Source organism: Dendrobates tinctorius, unplaced genomic scaffold, assembly GCF_039654945.1.
Source record: "Dendrobates tinctorius isolate UK_male_01 unplaced genomic scaffold, ASM3965494v1 ptg000129l, whole genome shotgun sequence".
NCBI classification, from domain to species: domain Eukaryota; kingdom Metazoa; phylum Chordata; class Amphibia; order Anura; family Dendrobatidae; genus Dendrobates; species Dendrobates tinctorius.
This window is the reverse complement of record NW_027361797.1, coordinates 38,076,761-38,102,738: the sequence shown is the minus strand read 5'-3', so window position 1 is coordinate 38,102,738 and position 25,978 is coordinate 38,076,761. Positions and strand designations below refer to the sequence as shown.

General features: G+C 43.4%; 1 protein-coding gene across 5 annotated transcripts; it reads right to left on the bottom strand.

Annotated features, from left to right (window-relative positions):
• Positions 1-748: 748 nt before the first annotated feature.
• LOC141047736 (transmembrane protein 180-like) lies at positions 749-25,931 on the bottom strand. Of its 5 annotated transcripts, XM_073542997.1 has the most exons (8): positions 25,784-25,915; positions 23,482-23,660; positions 22,047-22,212; positions 20,006-20,734; positions 17,545-17,699; positions 12,396-12,479; positions 5,158-5,301; positions 749-1,436 (listed from the first exon to the last, which is right to left on the bottom strand). In XM_073542997.1, exons 3-8 carry the CDS (start codon positions 22,197-22,199, stop codon positions 1,307-1,309), a joined length of 1,395 nt encoding a protein of 464 aa, XP_073399098.1. In that variant the 5' UTR covers positions 22,200-22,212; positions 23,482-23,660; positions 25,784-25,915; the 3' UTR covers positions 749-1,306. The 5 variants fall into 5 exon arrangements, with proteins under 5 accessions (XP_073399098.1, XP_073399095.1, XP_073399096.1 ...); XM_073542994.1 differs by lacking the exon at positions 23,482-23,660 and having other exon boundaries at positions 25,784-25,931; XM_073542995.1 differs by lacking the exon at positions 23,482-23,660 and having other exon boundaries at positions 25,787-25,931.
• Positions 25,932-25,978: the final 47 nt, after the last annotated feature.

The following is a 25,978-nucleotide window of genomic DNA, read 5'->3' as shown; positions in this document are numbered from 1 at the left end:
TTATCAAGAAAATGCCAAGAGTGTGCAAAGTAGTAATCAAAGCAAAAGGTGGCTACTTTGAAGAACCTAGAATATAAGACATATTTTCAGTTGTTTCACACTTTAATTATATAATTCCACATGTGTTATTTCATTGTTTTGATGCCTTCAGAGTGAATCTACAATTTTCATAGTCATGAAAATAAAGAAAACTCTTTGAATGAGAAGGTGTGTCCAAACTTTGGTCTGTACCGTATACATGTACATGTATACAGTGTATTACATATTTACAATTTATTAGTTTTTTGTGTTCTAAAGTTGTATTCCAATAAATATATATTCTGTTCTATCTAAATATCTTGATTATTGGATCATAGAAATGATTAAATGTCTGATGTTCACATTGTACTACAATAAATTTTTCACTTAAATATAAGCAATATATGTGGGAGTCGGAGTCTGTGTAAGGGAAATTGCGGAGTCGGAGTCGCAGATTTGGCTTACCGACTCCACAGCCCTGGTAGACACTGCCAGAGAGTAGAGGAGCGCTGAGGAGGCATGCGAGTTACTGCCGTGACAGACATCACTTGCTGTATGGGCCGACATACAGAGGCACAGGGAGAGTGGCGCTAGGAGGTCAGGAGAAGGGGCCGAGAGCTGCCTGGATGGATTTGATTGGGGGTCATGTCATCCAGTAGTTCACAGCAAGTCAGAGACTGACATCCTGTCTCCACATGAGTGCATGTACCGGGGCTGGTTGTCACAGCACTAAGAGCTTCACATTTATTACAGGACATCCATGTACGACGAAGGCAGTAAACATTTATATATTACTCATTATGTACAATGAAGAAAAGCCAAGACTCCACAGAGAACAATGTGAACATTAGCAGATGTATCGGACATTTACAGTATATGTCAGATATCAATTCATGGCCGAGTATGCTACAGTAAGTGAGCTGTCTCTTCCACGTGAGAGCAGCTGCTTATCAGATTGATAAGGGTTTCCAATGATGTCCATATCCCCTAATAGGGCCTAAAGACACAGACTGGCCTGATGGGAAAACCCCTTCAATATCTAAGCTACCTATTAGAACTAATCAAAAGGAGGCAACAATAAATTCTAGATCTGATCTATGTATACGAGGAGCGACGTCATCAGCTGCTAAAAAGACTCAACTTGTACAAAATTCACCATAAAACAGAATGAAAAGTTCTGCAAGTCGGTAGAAAATGTCCTTTCTGGGATTTTTCTTACCGTATAGATAGTAAAACAAAATGTAAGGCACCGGTGAGATAATCAGAAAGTTATTGTATATTTAGCGGCTCAATGTGTATTGGTGACATGACTGCTCCGAATGGAATATGGCGTCCAGATGACGATCTGTACGACGGCGATACAGAGAGGAATGATGCACGTCAGGTAGAACATGGCGTCATGGAGGCCTAGAAATAAACTGAATTTAAAAGTTAATTTTATTAATGGTCTGCAGAATAAATTATCCAAAGTCATTTGACACCAGCGGCAGGAAAAAAAATAATATATGTGTTTTTTCTGATGTGAAATATATGCATGTGGTCAAAATTGTTGGTACCCCTCGTTTAATGACAGAAAAACCCACAATGGTAACAAAAATAACTTGAATTGGACAAAAGTAATAATAAATCAAATCTATGAAAATGAACAAATGAGAGTCCGACATTGCTTTTCAACCATGTCAGCAATGTCGGACTCTCATTTGTTCATTTTCATAGATTTTTTATTTATTATTACTTTTGTCCGATTCAAGTTATTTCTGTGACCATTGTGGGTTTTTCTGTCATTAAACGAGGGGTACCAACAATTTTGACCACGTGTGTGTGTGTGTGTATATATATATGTGTGTGTGTGTATATATATATATATATATATATATATATATACACACATAATATATATATACATACATACAGTGGGGCAAAAAAGTATTTAGTCAGTCAGCAATAGTGCAAGTTCCACCACTTAAAAAGATGAGAGGCGTCTGTAATTTACATCATAGGTAGACCTCAACTATGGGAGACAAACTGAGAAAAAAAAATCCAGAAAATCATATTGTCTGTTTTTTTTTTCATTTTATTTGCATATTATGGTGGAAAATAAGTATTTGGTCAGAAACAAGCAATCAAGATTTCTGGCTCTCACAGACCTGTAACAACTTCTTTAAGAGTCTCCTCTTTCCTCCACTCATTACCTGTAGTAATGGCACCTGTTTAAACTTGTTATCAGTATAAAAAGACACCTGTGCACACCCTCAAACAGTCTGACTCCAAACTCCACTATGGTGAAGACCAAAGAGCTGTCAAAGGACACCAGAAACAAAATTGTAGCCCTGTACCAGGCTGGGAAGACTGAATCTGCAATAGCCAACCAGCTTGGAGTGAAGAAATCAACTGTGGGAGCAATAATTAGAAAATGGAAGACATACAAGACCACTGATAATCTCCCTCGATCTGGTGCTCCACGCAAAATCCCACCCCGTGGGGTCAGAATGATCACAAGAACGGTGAGCAAAAATCCCAGAACCACGCGGGGGGGACCTAGTGAATGAACTGCAGAGAGCTGGGACCAATGTAACAAGGCCTACCATAAGTAACACACTACGCCACCATGGACTCAGATCCTGCAGTGCCAGACGTGTCCCACTGCTTAAGCCTGTACATGTCCGGGCCCGTCTGAAGTTTGCTAGAGAGCATTTGGATGATCCAGAGGAGTTTTGAGAGAATGTCCTATGGTCTGATGAAACCAAACTGGAACTGTTTGGTAGAAACACAACTTGTCGTGTTTGGAGGAAAAAGAATACGGAGTTGCATCCATCAAACACCATACCTACTGTAAAGCATGGTGGTGGAAACATCATGCTTTGGGGCTGTTTCTCTGCAAAGGGGCCAGGACGACTGATCCGGGTACATGAAAGAATGAATGGGGCCATGTATCGTGAGATTTTGAGTGCAAACCTCCTTCCATCAGCAAGGGCATTGAAGATGAAACGTGGCTGGGTCTTTCAACATGACAATGATCCAAAGCACACCGCCAGGGCAACGAAGGAGTGGCTTCGTAAGAAGCATTTCAAGGTCCTGGAGTGGCCTAGCCAGTCTCCAGATCTCAACCCTATAGAAAACCTTTGGAGGGAGTTGAAAGTCCGTGTTGCCAAGCGAAAAGCCAAAAACATCACTGCTCTAGAGGAGATCTGCATGGAGGAATGGGCCAATATACCAACAACAGTGTGTGGCAACCTTGTGAAGACTTACAGAAAACGTTTGACCTCTGTCATTGCCAACAAAGGATATATCACAAAGTATTGAGATGAAATTTTGTTTCTGACCAAATACTTATTTTCCACCATAATATGCAAATAAAATGAAAAAAAAACAGACAATGTGATTTTCTGGATTTCTTTTTCTCAGTTTGTCTCCCATAGTTGAGGTCTACCTATGATGTAAATTACAGACGCCTCTCATCTTTTTAAGTGGTGGAACTTGCACTATTGCTGACTGACTAAATACTTTTTTGCCCCACTGTATATGTGTGTGTGTGTGTATATATATATATATATATATATATATATATATATATATATATATATATATATATATATATATATATATATATATATATATATATACACACACACACACACACAAAGTTTTTGGTTTTTGCTGCTATGGAAAAAGCTAGGCCTTATACCATCTCACCATTGGATGGCGCCAAATGGCCTTTTTAGTGATGGCTCTTCACATCAATCATAAAGCAAATATGAAACATGCCTGAATGAAGCCTATGATCGGGGTATATATTATATATGAGGAAGAAAAAGATGATGAATCCAGCAGGAACAATAAATGGTTAAAAATTTTCAATTTTTATTCCTCCATGTAAAAAAAATATTATCCTTTATGGTAAACCACGTAAAATATTTTTAGATTACAGCCTAGTGCACATATTGCAGCGTTTTACCTACGCGTTTCGAAAAACATCTTAATCATATATAGGTATATGTATATACCGTATTTTTCGGATTATAAGACACACCGGACCTTAAGACGCACCCCAATTTTCAGAGGGGAAAATAGGGGAAAAAAATAATAATGTGTCAAATGGGGGTCCGTCTTACAGTCCGAATTCAGCTTACCTGGGAAGGGATCCGGCACAGGTGGAGGAGTAGTCACAGGGGTCATTCAGTGGTCCAGGCTCGTGCGGTGGCGGCTCTGTGTTGGGGCAGGTTGGTTGTGCTGGAGCAGCTGGGCTGTACTGGGGCAGCTGGGCTGTGCTGGGGCAGCTGGGCTGGGGCTGGGGAAGCTGGGCTGGGGCTGGGGAAGCTGGGCTGGGGCTGGGGAAGCTGGGCTGTGCTGGGACTGGGGCAGCTGGGCTGTGCTGGAACAGCTGTGCTGGGGCAGCTGGGCGTCTCTCTGTGCTCCGATGCAGGGGCGGCAGCTCCGCCAGCATTTCCTCCAAGCCCGGAGGCCCCCGCACATCCCTTGCTGGCCGCCGCCATGTTGCGGTGGCCTCCAGGAACATGGACGCCGGGAAGATGGCCGCCGGTCCGGGGACGGCGCATGCGCAGGTTCAGATCTCGTCCCGAGATCTCGGGGGACAAGATTCAAATCAGCAAGGGATGTGCGGGGGCCTCCGGGCATGGAGGAAATGCCGGCGGAGCCGCCGCCCCTGCACCGGAGCACAGAGAGCCGCTACCCCTGCACCGAAGCACAGCCCGCTGCCACCACCGCACTACAGAGACCCCGCGGCACCCGCACCAGCCTCGGAGGTTAGTACATTGCGACCATAAGACGCACCCCCCACTTTCCCAAAAAATTTTTTGGGGAAAAAAGTGCGTCTTATGGTCCAAAAAATACGGTAATATACTGTATATATTATATAATTTTTTTTTTATTTAATCGGAGACAACCAGAATTACTGAACACAAATTAAATAAGGGAACTATGATCTCAAGACGAAAAAAGAAATCACACTTTTTCTATATTTGTACCATATGGATTCTTCACCATTTCAGCAATGCTGAGCAGGCTTCTTCCTAAAGCCGGCCATTAGCTCATTTACCCAATGCATGTGTATAGGAGGGGCGTTCTAGTGGTTAGCTAATATAGGACTGCACATAGACATACCAGCGGGGTGAGACTCACCTGGGATCTGGCTGATCCACTTTGTTGGTTAAGTTTTCATATCCATACTGATTAAGAATAGTAACGACAAGCATAGGTGCCAGGGACTGGGCAGGCTTTGTGAAGAGGGCATTTGTCCCAAAAACCATTGACGACAGTGGGGACCTAACGGAAAAAGAATACTTATTCATCTTGATGAGAGAACATTTTGTAAAAGCTGGTGGCAGATGTTGCTTTTCAAGGTTTAAATGAAATTAAAGGAGTTGTGCGGGATTAGAAAAATATGGTGGCTTCCTTTCAGAAAGAGCTTCCACCCTATGGGTTGTGTGCGGTATTGCAACTCCGCTCTATAGAAGTGAATGGAGCTACGAACAACCATGAGCACTGGCACAGTGTCTATAAGAAGGCAGCCATATTTATTCTAATCCTTGATATCCACTAAGTGCCTGGAACAAAACCGATAAACAATGAGCAGAACATACCTAAAAGGGCTTGGCTTAGGAAGATCACCAGCGATACACAAGATGGGTAATAAATGTATGATCGCGGGGGGGGGGGGGTCTTACTGTCGATACACCTACTGATCACAAGAACAGGCTTCCCATTAGGGGTGGTCCACATGTGTAGTGACACTCCAATCATCCTAGTGTATATGTCCCCCATTCTGGTATACATATCTCTTACCCTTGGCCCCATCCTGGTATACATGTCCCTTTTCTTCTTATCCTGGTATATGTCCCTTACCCTAGGCCCCATCCTAGTATATAGATATCCCCATCCTGGTATATGACCCTTAGACTGGGCCCCATCCTGGTAACATGACCCTTTTCCTGGCATATATATCCCCATCCTGGTATATGACCCTTATCCTGGGCCCCATCCTGGTATATGACCCTTATCCTGGGCCCCATTCTGGTATATATGTCCCCCATTCTGCTGCTGTTGTTTAAGTCGTAGAAAAAAAAAAAAGATTATATTCACCTTCCTCCGCCGTCCTCTTCTGAAGATGTCAGCGTGCAACAACGGGAGAGCATGACGTCACTGCCATGCACCGCCAGTCACGTGCATGCCGACATCAGCTACTGGCCTCGGATTGGCCAACAGTGTGTATTGCAGCGCACGGACCTGACAGGTCTCTGCAGCGCAATACACTTCAGTTGAATATGCATCCGAGAACGCACAGTTGAAGTTTGAGCTGGCATCAACGGGTCCCTCAACTGCACGGACCTCGTCACAACCGCGATCGTTAGTCCCTTGTCTGTAACTCTTATCTTTCTTCCCCTGAGCCAAGACAATTTGGTGTATTAGTCACAGCTAAGAAACAAGGTTCAGTTTTTATTCACATTTGAACTATGAAAATTTGTAAAGCGGTAACACAAGGAGGATGAGCCTTCATGTCCATCTCATGACGTGGTTTATGCTCCACAGGATTACATCGTAGATGAAGAATAACAAAAGAGGTCTTGGAGGAAAGATGGGGAGTGCTGCTACTAAAATTCTCCCCACACTTTCCAGAATTCTTACAAGAAGGATGGAATTTAGGGAGCAGAGCAGAACATTGTAGAAAACCCATCTCTGTGCGTCTTGTTCCCAAACAGCAAAATTACCTATATGTCATGTGACTCCCCTTATACTAAATGTCCCTATTTTGTCAATAGAGGTGGTCCTGAGCAAGAAACCCCATATGAAATAATCTGAGGCCAGATCTCAGTAACTAGAGCAGGTGTTTGGCTCCTCTATGTACAAAGCTCAGCACAGACCAAGATAACGGGTCGGGTTTCTCTTGTGGCGGCTCATGTGCACGAAGGAAAAGATGCCCCAATACTGTCACATTCCGGTCTCCAAGGCCATCATTGAAAGTGCTGGTAGTAAGTTGGGCAACACAATAGCAGAGTAAATGTTTGTTACATAATAAAGTTTATAGAACTTATTTAAAAGTGACCTTAAGGCTATGTGACACGTTGCAGAACTCCCGCGGAAGTTATTGTGGGAATTCTGGAATTTCATTCTGCGGGAAAACTGCATTTTAAATTCCCGCAATTTTCCTGCGGATAAACTAGCGATTTGCAAGCGTAATTAGCTTGCAGAACTGATTGACAGGTTGGTCACACTCATCAAACAGTGTTTGACTAGTGTGACCAACTTTTTACTATTGAGGCCGCCTATGCGGCATCAGTAAAGATATTGTGGTGTAGTAACCACTGAGTCCGCTAGGGGGCGCTGTGTGGATGTCCCAGGAGAAAGGATGAATGGCAGAATACGGAATGGCCGTTATGTATCCCAAAGTGGGTGGCTTTGGGATGGAGACTTGTGTGTTGTTCAGCAATGATATTGCTGAGGTGTTGCTTCAATGTATAAGGGAGAAATCTCCAGGTAACTAGAGAGATGGGCGGGCCTGGTTACCTACAAACCCACCCAGGGGTGTGTTCAGGCCCGGATTGGCAATATAACCAACCGGGCATTTTCCCGCTGGGCCGCTGTCACGTGGGCCGCGGGCGGCAGCGCCCGATCATCTGGCCGCTTGCCAGCGGCTGCGGTCACTGTTGCTCCTGCCGCCGGCCCTCTGCAGCACGGCGGTGATAGTTTCCAAGTTCCTCCCGCACTGCAGGGAGATAAGCCGCCACGCCCCCCACACACCCCCCAGAACCCCATCCTCGCCTTAGCATGAGACCCCCTCCCCCCCGCAGCCACTCACAGCGTCGCACTCGCTTGTCTGCTCGCTCTGTTCGCAGGACCTGTGATGAGGTCACAGGATGGGAGGAGTCAGGGGGTCACATGATCAGGAGCCTTTGTCCAGACCCCAGACCATGTCACCCCTGACTCCGCCCCTCCTGTGACCTCATCACAGGTCCTGTGCGCTCAGCCTTGCCTCTACCGTCTGCAAGACTCTGCTTTGCTGTTGTCATGGTGCTGGTTGAGGTAAGTATGTGTGGGGTCAGGATTTACAGTGTGGATGTAGCAGAGCCGCGTGTGTGCGGGGTGTACGGAGCGGAGCCGCGTGTGTACGGGGTGTACGGAGCGGAGCCGCGTGTGTACGGGGTGTACGGAGCGGAGCCGCGTGTGTACGGGGTGTACGGAGCGGAGCCGCGTGTGTACGGGGTGTACGGAGCGGAGCCGCGTGTGTACGGGGTGTGCGGAGCGGAGCCGCGTGTGTACGGGGTGTGCGGAGCGGAGCCGCGTGTGTACGAGGTGTGCGGAGCGGAGCCGCGTGTGTACGAGGTGTGCGGAGCGGATCCGCGTGTGTACGAGGTGTGCGGAGCGGAGCCGCGTGTGTACGAGGTGTGCGGAGCGGAGCCGCGTGTGTACGAGGTGTGCGGAGCGGAGCCGCGTGTGTACGAGGTGTGCGGAGCGGAGCCGCGTGTGTACGAGGTGTGCGGAGCGGAGCCGCGTGTGTACGAGGTGTGCGGAGCGGAGCCGCGTGTGTACGAGGTGTGCGGAGCGGAGCCGCGTGTGTACGAGGTGTGCGGAGCGGAGCCGCGTGTGTACGAGGTGTACGGAGCGGAGCCGCGTGTGTACGAGGTGTACGGAGCGGAGTCAAGTGTGTACGAAGCATACAAAGCGGACTTTTCCCATGGACACAGGAGTACACGGCGGAGCCCTGAGGAGCATTTTAAAACTCGCACATGATGTTCCACCGGAAGTGATATGCTGGAAGCTGACCGGAAATGAGATAATTTCTTGAGGAGATTGTGACGGAACCAGGAATGCTTCAGATCCATCACCATGTCCTCCTCCGACAGCACAGACAGCAGGATCATGATATGTCCTGCACTGGGAGGGTCAGGTGGGCACTACAATGGGAGCCGGGCTGCTATAGTATCTTTATAGAATCTTTCTTTATTTCTTTCTTTTTCTTTCCTCTCTTTCTCTCTGTTCTTTCTTTCCCCTTTCTTTCTCTCTTTCTCTGTTTTCTCTCTTCCTTAGTGCCAGCCACTGTTCCCTCAGTACCAGTCAGTGTGATCAGCAGTGCTAAATGGGTGCGATTAGGTGTGCACATGGGTGTGGCTGGGCGTGGCCAAAATTTGCAGCGGCGCGCCGCAGTCTTTGTCCATCTTTCCTTTCTTCAAAACTTGGGAGGTATGATAGGGGCGGCTATGACCCGGGGGTCTGGTTGCCCAATGGATAGCAGTTCTGCCAGGAATTCTGTCATCATGCATACAAAAGGGGACAGAGCTTTGGGAGGAGTACTGTACCTAAGAGCAATAAATAGGACTGAGCTGAAGTACTGGGCACAGCTCTGACTACATGTTATATAGTCGTGTTAATCTCCGCTCACTTTTTGTAACCTACAAGTGTACAAAGATATTATATAGTCGCCATGTGACTAGTGGGCCTGTGTAACTTCAAATGCCAGGGCTGAATTTTAGTCCCAGTCCGGCCCTGGGTGTGTTTAAGAGTGTCATAATAAAGTATATGTGTGGCTGTGTGTAATAGGACCTTTAGTGAGGTCATAGCCATGTGATCACCTGTGGGTGAGGTTATGGACCATATAAGGTACCTGAGGTCCGGTCACATGAGAGAGAGCGTATGGATCTGATTGAGCCATGTGGAAGGTCCCGGCAGGCCTAGGTGGAGGAAAGTGTGCTACCTTCCTAAAGACCACGTGCTGAGGCTGCTGACCCAGTGAGGCCTGTGGATATTGGCTGTATGTGTGGACGGATAAGCCTCCTGTGTTTGCTGAGGCTCCAGGACTGAGCCTGAAACAATGGACACTTGTACTTGCTTTCACCTGAGCTAAAGGCTATTCCGCGGAGGTTGGCACCCTAGGGGGGACGTTGTGGCGCCCCCGCTCATGATAGTATGGCAGCCATTGGGCATTAAAAGAGTGATTATCTCCATGTGGCACTAGTTCGAGTCTAGTGATTGTGGTATTTTTTGAGAAATTATCTGATGACCACAAGATCAATAACAGTCCATGTGTGAAAGTAGAAATACTTCCTTCACAACTTTACCCTGAAACCACCTGTTAATGTGGATTGAATGTGTTCTATTGTTTTTAACTGTAAGGGATACAGGGCCCTCCTTAGAGCAGTATTTTATTGTCTAGAATGAGGGGTCCCTTTACGATTGGGTAGAGGGTAACCCTAGTGGCTGCAGGGTGTATCAGGGTCCCTAGGGACAGTCATCGTTGAGCGGGGGCGCCACAACGTCCCCCCTAGGGTGCCAACCTCCGCGGCCAGGCAGTTGTGAGCTCAGGGTATCTAATAGGGATTCCTAGTTATTCACTTATTGGGGTTTTGTTTGAACACTTTTGGTTTTGATTTTTGTCACTTTTTGGTGCATAACCAAGTTTTTTGGTTATTTTTAACCTAATAAAGTATCATTTTTAGGGGTATGTTCTTATGATTAGGTTAATCATTGCCTACAAAAATAATTTGATCAATAATGCAGCAGGAGAAAAAACCGTGACCGTAAGAAAATAAAGCCGTCACCTCCAAATAGCTATGCCAAAGTGATGGCCAATATTTGTACTCTACACACACAGGACCCGATTCATTTACATATTTGCTGTTTTAAGTCACTTTTCTTTTTTGCTATGTGGTATTTATTACCATTTTTTGTGTCAAATTTTTCAAAAATGGTGAACGTGGTTGATGAATTGGGTGGACACGAATCATTATGTGACCTAAGTAATATAAAATAACACATTTAAAAATATAAATTCCTGTTTCCTTTAGTGCAGAGAACGGTAACTAATTTTGACAGCGTATTATAGACGCGTTTCCATTTGGCAGACTTATTGATAAAGTCTCATATAGCCGCTTTCTGAATCGTCTGGTCTAGAAACTTCAAGAAGGGGGACTCCCGTTTAGGAGCCTTATCTATTGTCCGCGTTATGGCTCATGTACATGAAGCTCGGCCCACGCACAGGCTGCAATGCACAGACTGTCCGCTTATCTCCAGACCTAAACTTGACAGCCTCATAGGCATGTTTTGAGCATCTACAAAAGAGTGTTTATAGCTTTGGAGGACATAGCTCAATGGTGCATTGACAGCCTGTTGATTTTAATGAGGACAATGTAATACTTTATTTGTTCTGTGGTGGCGCTGTAGGTGAATTGACACTTCCTGATAGGTTCTCACACTGATTGCAGAGCGCTGGGGAATCCAGCTGAGGGACCCCCAAAATCACAGTCTCCTCAGTTGACCCTTCAAGCAAACAACTTAAAGATACTCCTAAAGAGTACTTTTCATGCCTTTTAAACTCTGCATGAAAATAGTAATAAATGTAAGGTTTTAAATAAGGGAGTCTGTCAACAATTTTTATAATTCCAAATTGCTCATAAAAGGGAGGCTCTCAGCTGTGCACTGTTAGCCACGCCCATCTCCAATATACTCTGGACCCTAGCTAGCACTCATTGTCAAGAGTTAGCTTTTGCTGCATGCCTAGAGGTTGTTGGTGGTTATTACTGGAGAAGGTGTTTGGTGGATTTATCTGTGACTGTTGCAAGGTTTTGAGTGTGTGATAATTCCCTTTCTTCTCCTACTTTGGTTTAACCCCATCCTCCGCGCCTCGATGCATTCCTCGGTTGTCTCTGTGAGTGTATTTGTATGTTTGGTATTTTTCAAAACCCCTGTTCATATTACCTCGATCGTCTGGTTGGTGTACTACAGTACACTGCTACTCCCCTCTTCCCTGGGTGGGAGAAGGATACAGATTGAGTGCAGATTCAGGAGCTAAGGCAAAGTATGTGGCCCCGGCGTCTTCACCATCAGAAGTAATCCGAGGAGCAGGGCGAGCTAGGGCGTTAGGGACAGGGACAACAGGATCGTGACACCGATGCTGTGGATCTGTCCATTGTCTAATTCCATCATAGAATCATAGAATGTTACAGTTGGAAGAGACCTCAAGGGTCATCGCGTCCAACCCCCTGCTCAATGCAACCCCACCAGCTATGAGCACGTTTGAAAAAAAGTCATATAAAAGTTTCCTAACTCAATGTGTTCTAGAACGACGTCCCTGTGACATCTCCTCTCCTCTGATAATAATTGGACTTATGGTCTATTTTTGTAAACCAGGTTGGCATGAGTTTGTATAACCAGCCTCCGTGCAGACCGAAATGATAGATCCCATTCATAGTGAGGAACGGAATACTAGGGCAGATATTATGAGTAAGGTGTACACAGGTTTTACAGGAAGTGCAAAGCATCAACAGCAAATCAGGTCAGGCATCACAAAACATGGTAAATGACGGGAAAGACTTCCTCTGTGCTTAAAGGGGCGGCACGTAACACTTGAAGCCATATGTGTGACTTACTTGCGTTTGTAGTTGGCAAAATCTGCATCTACAATATCGGCCAAAGGCAGATTAAATACGCTGAATGAGGCATGTACTAATACCCTGGAGAGAAAAAAATATAACATGAGTTACAAATAAATATAAACCTATAATTTGTCAGTAATTATACAGTAATTTCCAATGACATGTGAATCGTAATAAAAATGCTGTGACACAAAATACGGGTTATTGGGTCACTTGTCTATTGGGACAAACAGAAGTGAATAGAACATGTGTCACTATGGCAACAGACTACAATCCAACCCTGTGTAGTCAGGTCCTGCAGTCACAGCCTATGCCCCTGCACACTGATGGTAAAGACAAGCCGTCAGCTTCATTTTACAGTGTTATCCAGAGGTAGAGCTCTATAGGTCAAGAACAGAGCCTCTGTCTCCATTGTCAATCATGCAGCACAGGGCGGACAAAAAAATGGAAGCGTAACCATGGACTGCAAGTGCACCAGTATAGACCACAGTGTGCACTTGCAAACTAATTTGCATAAAGCTAAAAAAGCAGTTTTGGGGGCTTTAATGATGGATTCAGACCACTGAGGCATCATTGGAATTGTGACACCATATAGTGAAGCGGACAAGGTGTTGGAGAGAGAGAACACATTTATAACTACGGTACATATAAAATCCCCTATATTTGTGCATGTGCTGAATACATTCAGCACCAAAGCAGAAGAGAATGTAACTGGGGGGCAGCAGAGAACGTGGATACGGAACTAAGGAGTACAGAGCACAAGGAGTACAGAGTTATTTAACCACTCTTCTCACCTGAGTGCCAGAGAGGCATGAACCAGGAAGCTCAGCATGAACAGTGTTAGCTAATATTGCTTATTTTTCAAAAAAGATCTACAGCAAAAATTTGCCACGGAGTAATGGGATAGTGGGAGGACACAGAAAAACTAAAAGTTTATACAATCCAAATTTAGTTATTTTTGTTATTTTGTGATCATTGAGAAAAATAAACTGCTAGAAGGTCCAAAAGGTTAGTATTTAACCCATGGTGGAACTGAACCAATGTATGCTTAAATAAGACATATAATACAATTCTGGTTTATTGGACAGTTAGACAAAATGTATATATAGTCATGGCCGAAAGTGTTGGGTAGTCGGCCCTGGAAGCGGTTCTAATCTCAGCGAGTCAGCGGAAGGGAGAGACTGTAATTTGCACCATCTTGGGTATTTGCCGGGATTGTTCTACGTGTTGTTTGCCAGTTTTGTGGTTCAGTAAAGTATTGCCACACTGTAGTCTTAGTAGTATTACGCCCACGGTAAAAAGAAAGCGGGCGTTCGGTGGGATAAGCCCTGGTCCGTGCAGTTTCGAATAGCGGACTAGAGCACCTGCTGATCCCCAGTGTCTCCACACCCATGATCTAGGACGCAAACCCAGCTTTCCATCGCTGGCACTATATTGCCACCCAAAATCCTTTAGTAATCTTCAGATTTCATGATACCTTGCACACAATCATGGCACCCAGTGCCAGAGGCAGTAAACCAACCAGAAAACATCTTTGAACCTCCACCATATTTGACTGTAGGGGTTGTGTGTGAAAATATGTCCAATTTGCCTTTTTTTCTCATTTTTTGCGTTGTTCCAATACACACAAAGGAAATAAACGTGTCTAACAAAACACATAATTGCATTACTTTTCTAGGAGAAATACGTCATTTTCTGGAACAATTTCAAGGATGACACTTCAGGCCATGGCTGTAAAGCATACTAATAAAGGGAATCTTCCACCAGATTTTTCCTACTCCGTCTGAGAGCAGCATGATGCAGGGGCTGAGACCCCGATTCCAGTGATGTATCACTTACTGGGCTGATTGCTTCAGTTTTGATAAAGTCCTTGTTTTATCTGCTGCATATTTACCAGTTCTATGCTGAGCCCTGTATAACCCCGCCCACATCACTGACTTACAGCTTTCTGTGTACACTGTGCATAGGCAGAAAGATGGCAATCAGTGGTGGGGGCGGAATAATATAGCTTGGGTCTATTTAATGCTAATCTGTCACCATATTCAGCAATACGAGCTGCAAACTATAATATGCAGGCCTGTCACACCTGATGAGGGGGGTGTACTTACTTTGAAACTCCCTGTCAGAGTGGTTTTGTAATCCTTTTTGAAAATAACCCTACTGAGTATTAAAATGCTCTTTCATTTGAGGATTATACAGGCTTTCTGATGTGACAATATCAGCCTGAATAGATCTATTTATTAATACTTTCTACAAACTATATTGTGAAATCAAATGACCGATCCGCTTTATTGATCGGTAACGGAACGTATAAACATCAACACAGATTTCCACTGAAACACAATAAGAGGCAGTGTTTGGGCGGCAGGTTTTGGAACGAAATATGTGCCAAAATTCACGTGAAACTTTCACCATCTGAACGTATTCTTATATTAGTTGATGTGATAAGAACCTCTTTTAATATTTTTTTAAAAGTAAAAAAAAAAAAAAGTTCCCAGTTTTTTTTTTTTATAAGTATTTTTCTAATTTTTATGTTCTTATGCTTCCAGAACCAAAGGCAGCATAAATCAGACAGGTTCTGTTACTGCAGACCTATATGTTGTACTATGAAACACTGACACAGAAAACATACTTTAAGACGGGGGCCGGGGCGATGCGGATAACTAGTCACAGAGGTATGTCCGCTCCGGCATCTCCCCATGATCGACAGTTTTTTGTTTTTTTTACCCGTTTGTGTACAGAGCCAGTCTCCGATTCATCCCTACCATACTTAGGGCAGTATGAATCATTTGTCAGGTTCCCACTAATGCTGGAATATCAGATTTTCTAGACCATCAGATGAGCAACTCTTCCACTAAAGATATTTTACTGTCAAGGTTCCTTTGCTGTAATTTATCAGGAGGTTGAGCAGCAATTACCATAATATTTGGTAGAGCCAGAAAAGCAAGTAAGAGAAATCGACAGGGCGGATACATGATTGACAAGGTAATAATAGTCATATGCCTTCTCGAAAACAGTCTAAGTACTATACATATGTTTAAAGTATATGTATATTTCACCAAATATTTCATTTTGCCCTAATTATGCCTCTCTATTGCGGAGATATGAGCAACCTAAGTATATGACACCTAACAAGTTTATTTTTGCAAAGTCCATGTGGACGTTATCAGAGATTTTTCACTGTGGGTGTGTACTTCTTCCCCCTAAATGAGGTTGCCCAATCATGAGTAGGAATCAACACAAAGGAGAAAAAGAACACGCCCCCACAATGGCTTACAGCAGGTTTCTCAGTGTGCGAGATGTAATGACAGATGACTTTAATCACCTGCTCTCCTGGTCCAACCTCCTGCATGATTAGAAAGTGCTGGGAGTAAAGAACTGATCACGCACACCTTACAGATGAGGTCTTCGTGCAGGGGTGGGACAGTGCAGTCAACTTTAGCTGTGTCATATTACAAACCCTTCTATCAGCTCTCCTCCTCTCATAACATTGTCACCTCTGCTGTACCACCCACTTTGCCTGTCCAGAGGCGAGTCACACAACATGTAATGGATCTGCAGTGAGATCAGATTATATCTCACATAGGAGGATCCTGTTCTGAGCTATAGTGGGAACATGTTCTTTTTCTCCTTTGTGCTGCTGCCTGCTTATGATTGGGCAATGTCATACAATAAGAAGTACATGCCCCCAGTGAAAACTCTCCAATAAAGTCCACTAGGACGTAACAAAAATTAACTCATTAGGTGCGGAATACTTTGATAATATCTGTACAGAGAAGAGACAGAAAAAAAAACATGCATTGTATTCCACTCTGCAGCCACTATTACATCCGGTGTCCAGTGCAAATTCTGTCCTCTTTGACACTTCATATCTCTAGACAGCAATGTCAAAAATGGATACCTAAATAAAGTTAATTTTCAGAAACCATATCCTACATTTGCCTATACTGCCAATGCTTTAAAGACTATGAACACTTTTGACATGGAAAAAAACTATTTTTACATATTAGTGATTACCATTTAGCTAATAAAATTGCATTTATTGCTTCATTAAATGTCAGACTGTCTATGCACAGTTTGCAGCCTGATCGAAGTGTCAGATTCTTTTCCTTCATGGGAGTGTCTCTCTCAGTAATATAGGTTGGATGTGAGCTCTCTCCAGGGTGCTGCTTTCTCCATTAGCTCATTTATCAGCACAGCTTCTATTCTGCACTGACTTCCTCTTTATGAGCTTTCCTCCTTATATTATACCAGGGTTCTAAGAGGTATCAGAAATATATCACTGGCACTTTAAGCCACAAAATGTCTGACATTTGGGACCAGAGTAATCGAGACTGGCGTTTTGCATGATAGTCTTAATAAACAGTGTACTGGCGTAAGATAAGACAAATTCAAGAGGCGTGCGACTCTAAGGCTGTGTGCACACGCTGCGGATTATGTGCGGATTCATCCGCGCGGATTTTGTAAAATCCGCAGGTGAAACCGCAGGTCAAAAGACCTGCGGTTTTACCTGCGGATTGCTCTGCGGTTTTGCCCTGCGGTTTTTCATCTCCTCAATGGAGGAGATGGCAAACCGCAGGAGAATCCGCAGAAAGAATTGACATGTCAATTCTTTCTGCGGATTGAAAACCGCAGATAATCCGCGCGGAAAATTCCGCACCGTCTGCACTGCGGTTTTTGATTCCCATAGGGAATCATGGTACTGTACACCGCAGCAAAAACTGCTGCGGGTCCGCAGCGGCCAAAACCGCTGCGGAACCGCAGCAAAATCCGCAGCGTGTGCACACAGCCTTAGTGAATTTGCTGTGCACCACCACCAAAAATGTACATCAATCAGTCCCTTGTCAAAAAGTTGGCAGAACTGGTCACTGCTGGCACAAATACATCAAAAGTCGCTAAATTTTTGTGCAAAGCTGATAGTATGTGTATTGATTGACGCCTTTAAGAACCATCTGTGATGCGGTGCTATATGGTGCCAGAGTCTTTACATATACCCGTAGGTCCGTCAGTGACAATGTCAATTTAATAAAATAAGAGTATTAATCTGTCATTAGAGACAAAATACAATTGAGGAAAAACAGAAGGAATAAAAAAAAACAGTGTTATACCGGACATTAACAGAAAGCAGGAGAGGTTTACTTACATGTTGGTGACGAGGAATGTCGCAAGGATATAGTAATGCTGCTGTCCTATGAACACCATCAAAACTGCTGCAATGGCTTCTACATAGAAGGCATACAAGATGACCTTATAATACCCGATACGTGATAATAACGAGTGACTGATCAGCACGAGAAACTGAAAATATAAATGAAAAGTGATCAACTGTGACCAAATTCAGAATACGACCAGGCTACGATAAGAAGGATCAAAGTCACTTAATATACCTGTGGGACTGTCTCTCATACCATTGATATGGAAAAAAATTACATGTTAGTAGTTACATTTAGTTAATAAAATTGCAATAAGTATCAGTCTCCAATCTTCATTCTTTCGTATCATTTTTAGACTGACCCAAGATTCAAATTTTTCTCCTTTGGGAGTTTCTCTTCCAGTAATACATGCTGGATTTGAAGTCTGAAATTGTCCAATCTTTATTAGCTCATATAATAGCACAGCTTCTATGCTGTACTCATTTTCATGTACTTTCCTCCTTATTTGTAGTCTGTTTTCTTTCCCTTCCCTGACACTGTATATACTTTCTCACCTCTTCACATTATGGAGATTTGTGTACAACTACCTCTCTACTACCGAAAGAAAAAAGAGTGGGAGATACTGGGTCCAAGAGGTTCAGTTCCTACACGACTGCATGGGAACGCCCATCACAATTGACTCTAAGACGTCTACTATTGGTTGACCTTGAACAATACCAACTGACTGTAAATAGATTATTTCTGACGGAGGTCCTAAAGAAAAAAAAGCTTATACTCACCTCCTGTGGCGGCGCCATTCCAGGGGTATCAGCACTTGGGCACCAGTGCTCTTGAGCGGTTGTCGTGACACGCAAGCCTGGCACCCAGTCGGCGCTGGCATCACGGTCTCCTCCTTCAGACGTAGAAATATTAACAAGATATTAAGAGCTGCGGCTGGTCACTCACTTTTTGTCCTGTGACGCCAGCACTGATTGGGCGCTGAGCTCACGTGTCACAACCGCGCAAGAGCTCTGGGAGCGCGAATGCCAACACTGCTGGAATGGCGCTGGCATGGGAGGGGAGTACAAGTCTTTTTAATTTGAGAACAAGTCTTTTTAATTTCAAGGGGGCAAACAATGATTGGTCCCATTTTCCTCAAAATTCCAGAGGCATGATGAAAAAAAATAGGGAACGTGAGGGTCTCTTTGAATCAGTCTATAGCTAAATGTTACGCTTCATTTATTTATACAGTTCGTAATTTACCATACGTCGCACTGATATGATCTATATATGTTCATTTAATGTTATTAGCAATTCCAAAATGTTTAACTTTTGGAGATTTGAATGTTATTTGCGCTTTCGGAATGTCGCCATCAGATGCGCATACAATGGATGGGACTCGCGCTAACAGCAAGCATCTCTGTAATTCGGCATAATATTTTTTAACGATTTTGCATATAAACAGTTAAAAAAATAACACTGATAAAACCCCAATCATGCCCCAATTCACCCGCCACCTCCTGTCATCTCAAAATCCCTTCTGGATATCACAATTAATATACCAAAGAAAGTAGGAGAGGGAGAGAGACAATTGTGAGATCCTCAACATGACCAAGTATGCAGGTCACGCGGTGGCCATACCATTAGACTTATGTTGGCCGAACCCATCGATATCGAAGGGTTCGATCGATGGTCTAATGTGTATTGGGCGCCGGCTGATCGATGGTCTGGAGAGGTGTTGATTGCATTGTTCTCCCTGAGCTAACCAGCCAGACGATGTGTCAGTCGGCGGCTTTCTTATAGACAGCACATGAGCATTCGGCTGAAAGAGCGCTCCTGTGTATGTGAGAGTCGGCTGCGATAGCCGAGAGCCATCTAATGTGTTCGGCCAACTTTAGGGCCTCTAATTATTGTTATGCCCAAGACACAATCCAGTACCTCCAGCTCCTTCCAATACCAGTGAAGTTGTGAGCCTCCACAAAGCATATGAATTAGGTCTACTGGTTCTATAGAGCACCAAGGACATTTGGCATCTGACCAACATCCTAATTTTGGGAAAAATTCTGATGTCCTACAGACACTCGGTAAGGCTTTATTCATACATCAGTAATTACAGTTTCTCTCTGTAAGTGCCATTCCTGGTTTTGGCATACAAAAGACTGATGCAAAATACTGATGTGTGAATGAGACCTAAAGAGTAGAGTTGTGAACGCTTAACACTTCCCACCACAGACAACCGTCGCGACGCTAATATTTCCGCATTGTTCGTTTGCACCTTCTACGGTTGACTTTATTGGAGTCTGATAAGCGTATCGAATCGGCAACTATTAAAAGTTTTACTTGGTTAATGAACTTCTTCCTGCATTCGTTTCCGTGATTTGTAAGCATTATTTTATCAGCACGTATTTAATCGATTACATATTGATGTCTGTATGGACCTGAGGAAGAAGACTGTACGGTTTTACTACTTACTGGAGGAAAAATGAAGCCAGCTCCATACATGAGACTTCTGACGGCAGAGGGGAGTGCATCTTTAGGAATGAGGTTATCAGCAAATATTATCATGAAGTTGCTGCAAAAAGTACCGTGAAAAACTTGAAAAAAGTTCATAAACACAAACAACAGAAAATTCTTTTGGGTAAGGATCTGTTTGGTGAGAGTCAGCACAGCGGTCCAGGACAGAGAGGTGTCTGACTTGGCGCTGCTCTCCACCGATTTTTCCCGCTGTTCGTACTGGCTTACGCCAAACACCCCGGTGTAACACATGCATGCTGTGGCCAGGACTGCCACAAAGACTGTGAATGTCTGAAAGCTGGGGATGTTGTCCATGTTATCAGATGCAAGTCCGCAGAAGAGAATGCTCGATGATGCCAGAAGTGAAGCTACTTGGTTGTATTTAATGAGCTGAAGACGATTTTCGTGCTTGGATGAAATCTCGGCAAATAGGGCGCATTGGGCAAGCAAAACAAAGGTAAGCATGCCATCAAAAATGCAGAGGGCTACCATGAGATGGACACCACTGAGCCATTCACCTTCTGTGTAATCTTTCCAAGGAAACCAAGGAACCAGAAAAGCGAGGGCATAAAATGGAGCGCCGTATAATATGGAGTGGCGTCGTATAGAGCAGAAGCCCGTTTTGGAATTATCTTGGATATAACCAAATAGCGGGTCGTTTATGGCATTCCAGACCATAAAAATTACCTGTAAAAATGAAAATAGCATGTGAAAGAATATAAAGAACATCTACACCCCTGTGTACTAAAATCCCAAAAAAGGCTCAAATACAAAAAAAACTCATCCATAATATGCACAAAATCCCAAGAAAGAAAGTGGACAAAAGAGCGTAGGTGAAAATTATAACAAATTTTATTGTAGTCAAAATAAAGTAATAAAATTGACAGAAAAAACTAAAATACACAAGGGAATCAGCAACACCCAGTACCACACTTGAATAGGTTGGTATAGTGATAGAAACAATGATAAAAATATATAAGGATTATTATTATAAGCCAATATAATAATACTGTCAGGTGCTCATGGACAAAGATCCATGGTCACAAAAGGACTTTTTGTATATAGCATTAGTGCAAAAAAGTACTGATCTATAAAAATAAAATACCCATAGCAATCGCACTGCAAAAACTCAGGGCCATAGGAAACAGTGTTCAATATTATCCCCTAAGTAGTGCAATCAGCCTATACTGAAAAGGTTATATCAGCAAAAAAAACGACCACAAAACATTATATATATATATATATATATATATATATATATATATATATATATAGGGAGAGATGCAGGATAACAGCCAAGTGAGGCAAATAGATATAGAAAATAATAAACGGCCAAAATTAGTCAAAATCAAACAGTGCCAAGAACCAAACCTTATCAAAAGTGCAGGCTAGGAGACCCCAACGCGCCGGACCTCTCTGACCTTTCCCGGCGCCTGCGCACTGCAGTACTTTACTCTGCCCTCAACAGGGCATATAAAGTACGCGTGCGCAGGAGCCGAGGGAGAAGCAAGGAGGAGGACATCATCGTATGAAGATGGGAGGCGCCGGACTGTACTGCGACACCCACCGCCCCGCCCCCCGGTGAGTATAATGTAACGTTTTACTTATTTTTCAGGTTTCATCGGGGGCTTATCTACAGCATTACAGAATGCTGTAGATAAGCCCCTGATGGTGGTGGCCCCAGCTTATGGGGCAAAAATGGGGTGACAGATTCCCTCATGTTCTAGAATACCCGATGCGTTAGAATCAGGCCACCATCTAGTAATAAATATATAGTTCCCTAGCAATCTTTCCACAAGAGTTCAGCTGGGGTTCTGAAATTTTTGACATACAGAGGAAAGGTGTAGACTGCGCTATTCTTAGCATAAAAAATACCAGAACCACTGATGGAAAGCGTAGTATGACCAGAGCACATGTAAAATGCTTATTTAAGAAAAACGACAAAACATTGAGTTAATTTGATTTCCAAAATGAGACCGATCCTGAATCTCCATTTTACCTGCGCTTGGTGAAAGGCTCCTTCTGATATTTTGTAGTGGTTAAGAAACAGCTTCACGTAATAGAAGTGGAATATGCTGTTCATCATTCCAGCCCCTAACGTGGTCATAGAGTAGGCCAGGGCCGGCCCGTGGATTCCTAAGGATAACTTCATGTTTACACTTCACCTACGGAAACATAAACAGCGAAAGAACTACATAAAAAGCCATAACACGACTACATAAAAAACCATAACACAAATACATTAAAGTATAATACAAATACATAAAAAGTATAATACAAACACATAAGTATAATACAAATACTTTAAAGTATAATATAAATACATAAGTATAATACTAATACACAAAAGCCATAATACAAATACATAAAAAGCCATAATACAAATACTTAAGTATAATATTAATACATAAAAGTATAATAATAATACATAAAAAGTCATAACACAAAAGCATAAAGTAAATGAAAATAACAAAAATAAAGCTGCACCCCTTCAGCTGTGTTCGGTCCTGTGTGGCTGATCCTCTGAAAAGGGGCAGTGTGATGTATGGGCTCATAGACTTTTTATTAGAGTTGAGCAGAAAGGTTTGCAGGAACCTCGTCCAGCAGTCACGTCAGTAGTCCATGGCCACCAGACCAGAGTCCTGTGAATTTCCTCGTACCTGCCAGCATCCCTGGCACCACTTCTGATTAGTTGGCTGAACATGATGTTATGAGTGCGTCACCCTGCAATGATGGCATCACGCTGGTCCTAACAATCAGAAGAGGGGACGAGGATGATGGCAAGTAGTAGTAGAAGGTTCACAGGGCTCTGATATGGTGGCCGTGGAATACCAACAAGGTTGCTGAACCACAGTCCTGAAAATGTTTTTGCTCAACTCTGTCTACAGATCAACACATCACTTAGCTTCTTTCTGAGGATCAGCTGAGCAGAACCAAACACCAAGCACTTAACTAAGAGTTTCCACCGCTTCACTACACTGATCGTGGAAGTTTCAGGACCAGGATCTGCACCGACTAAAACTTTTATCATGTTGCGGTGACATGTCAAAACCTATTTCAAAGCACGGCTCCCCCTTCAGTCCTACTGCACACCTACCAAATATATTTTTGTGGACAAGCACTTGAGTTTATGGAAGGAGGTAACTTGGTATTTTTAGTATCTTATGACTGCATCTATAGTCTCTGAAAGACCCTCAAACCCTTATAGACTGTACATGCAAAAGCACTAGGCATGTGTGGGGAAAAATACTGCAAAGTAAGAAGCTTTTAAAAACAAAAGTGTGAGTAGTTTTATCATGTTACAGAATTCAAAATTAATTATTGGGTGTGATTGCCATTAGTCTTCAAATTACAATCAGGTCTTCTAGTTACATTTACACAGTTTTTGAAGGAAATCGGCAGGAAGGTTTTTCCAAACATCTTGGAGAACTGACCACAGATCTTCTGCAAATCATTCTGTCAAATCAGATTCGATGATGTTGAGATCAGGGCTCTTTGAGGTCATATCATCACTTCCAGGACATCTTTTTCTTCTTTAGATTAAAGATGGTTCTGAATAACATTGGCTGTATGTTTGGGGTCTTTGTCCTGTTGCAGAATCATAGACACCTCCCTGATGGTATAACATGATAGATAAGTGTATTTCTCAGCATTGAGGACACCATTAATCCTGACCAAATGCACAACTCCATTTGCTAAAATGCAGCCCCCAAACTTGCAGAAGCCTCCACCATGCTTCACAGTTACATGCAGACCCTCATCACTGCACCGCTCTCCAGCCCTTCCGCAAACAAACTTCCTTTTTCTACTGCCAAATATTTCTCATATCAGTCGAGAGCATCATAGAGGCAGAATGATTTGCACAAGCGACATCCACAGAAGATCTGAGGTCAGTTTTCCAAGATGTTTGGAACAACCTCCCTGTGGAGTTTCTTCACAGTGTGCAAGTATATAGAATTGATGCCGTTTTGAAGTCAAAGTGTGATCACACCAAATATTCAAATGACTTAGATTTCTCTTTTGTTGAGTCACTTCAATTTTTTTTAATTATAAAAAATAAACTAGTAACACATTTATTACAAAAAAATATACCAGGATCATATGCGATCACAAAACCACTTGCCCCATTGAATTTGATGATTACCTATTTTTTTTTTTACGTTTTTAGAACCCCACATAATCTGTGTTCCCATTGGTAAGAATACGTCTAAGTATTAGTTTGAAAATGAATTATATTTTAACAAAAAATATTTAATCAATGTCTTATAAAGCTTCCACCGATACCTAGAGCAACATCACGGCGTATTTTTAAATAAAACATTATTTTACCCCTACTAACTAAATGGACTCAGTTTCTGGCTTTGAAACTCAGGCTGTACTGGAATATCCAACACAAAACCAGTTTGACGCCTTTGGACAAAAAAAAGAAGCTAAAGAGACCTCAGTGCATTATCTAGAAGCAGTGCCCAGTAGTTGCCGGCATCCAGTGATCTGACCCCCATTGTATATCTAACCTATAAGGTGACAAAGTCCATAGCTGGCACACTACTAAACGCATGACTTATCAAACACAATTACAGCTTTGTGCTAAAAGGTACAAGGTGGCGACATAAACCTGTAAATTCCGGGCACCGGATCCTCATATTATTCTCTCCATGTCCTAATGATCTATCACTTTCTGCCTGGGTACTGAAAAGATTGACACTCCTTAAAGCAAGTTCTGCAGAATCCATAAGGCTCATCAGTGTCTCCTTGTCTTCCTTAAATCCGAGCCAGGTGGGTGGGCTAGGTAAAGTTGGCACCATATATATCCGATCTATGTTATGTAGTATTACAAGGATCAGCATGTACTCAAATATCAGTCCTGGGCTCCACAATAAAAGTGGCTGTGCTTACTGCACAAGTCACCCATAGTAATTTAAAGGGACCTGTCATGATGGAAATGGTCTCTTGATTTGCCGGCAGGAGGAGCTGATCACATTTTTTTGAGGCCAAAGTTTCAGTAAAATTTGTTGACATCCCCGATACTTATATGCCCAGGAGTCCAGTGGGCGGTCCTGTTCAGTGATGGACAGTCTTCCCTGTATGACTTTGCATGTAGATAGCTGTCAAACATTAAGTAGGACCGCCCACTGGACTCCTATACAAACACCTGGGATTTTAATAAATAAGATGCAAGTTTTACTAAATCCCCCCCCCCCCCAAAAAAAAAAAAAACACCTATATATCATTCTGCTCAGCTTCCACAGCTCGGACTTGTTCCCTTTAATATGGCACAATGAAATGGTGACAATTAAATGAATATTCTGATTTTATGTAATTGTAGCGTAATCCTATTTTAGTGACACTGCCACAAACAGGCACATCCCCTGACAAAATCCGCAATGGGGAGCGGGAGATCCAGGGTCAAACAGATCGATCCGATCACATCAGCTGAATCTGCACAGATTTATAAACAGTTTTAGATGCTGGAGGATCTACCCCAGGCACAGCACAGCGTGCGATCTGTGTCATGCCCTCAGCATTGGCAATATCTGCTTGCAGCCAGTGACTACAGACAGCAGGAGTGTTACCTGGGCCTGAAGAACACAGGTTTCATTCATTACCAGCAAGCAGAGATCTTGATAGTAGGGAGGAACTGACTCTGGGGTAAAGCAGCACAAGAACTGCAGCAAGACTCATCTACATCTAGCACCATCACCAAAAGTAAAGCAAGCACCCACAGTGACCACATACTACCAGGCAGAGGACATGGATGGTAAGGACGCGTTCACACGGGGCGCCAGGACGCGCAGGAGCTCCCACCGGCCAGTTGCCCGTCGCAACCCGCAAGCTTCAATACTCTGAGCATCCAGCAGCAAAACACGGAAGTGTCGCAACACAAATCTGGGCGTGTTTGAGCGTTTAACCAATCACAGCAGGGCAGCGTGC

Excerpts from the sequence above, each read along its gene's own strand:
- LOC141047736 (XM_073542994.1), bottom strand. The coding sequence starts at position 22,199 with ATGAAGTTATCCTTAGGAATCCACGGGCCGGCCCTGGCCTACTCTATG. Across the intron at positions 20,735-22,046 it reads GAGCCTTTCACCAAGCGCAG|GTAATTTTTATGGTCTGGAA; the intron begins GTAAAATGGAGA and ends TCATTTTTACAG. Across the intron at positions 5,302-12,395 it reads TTTGCCAACTACAAACGCAA|GTCCCCACTGTCGTCAATGG; the intron begins GTAAGTCACACA and ends TTTTTCCGTTAG.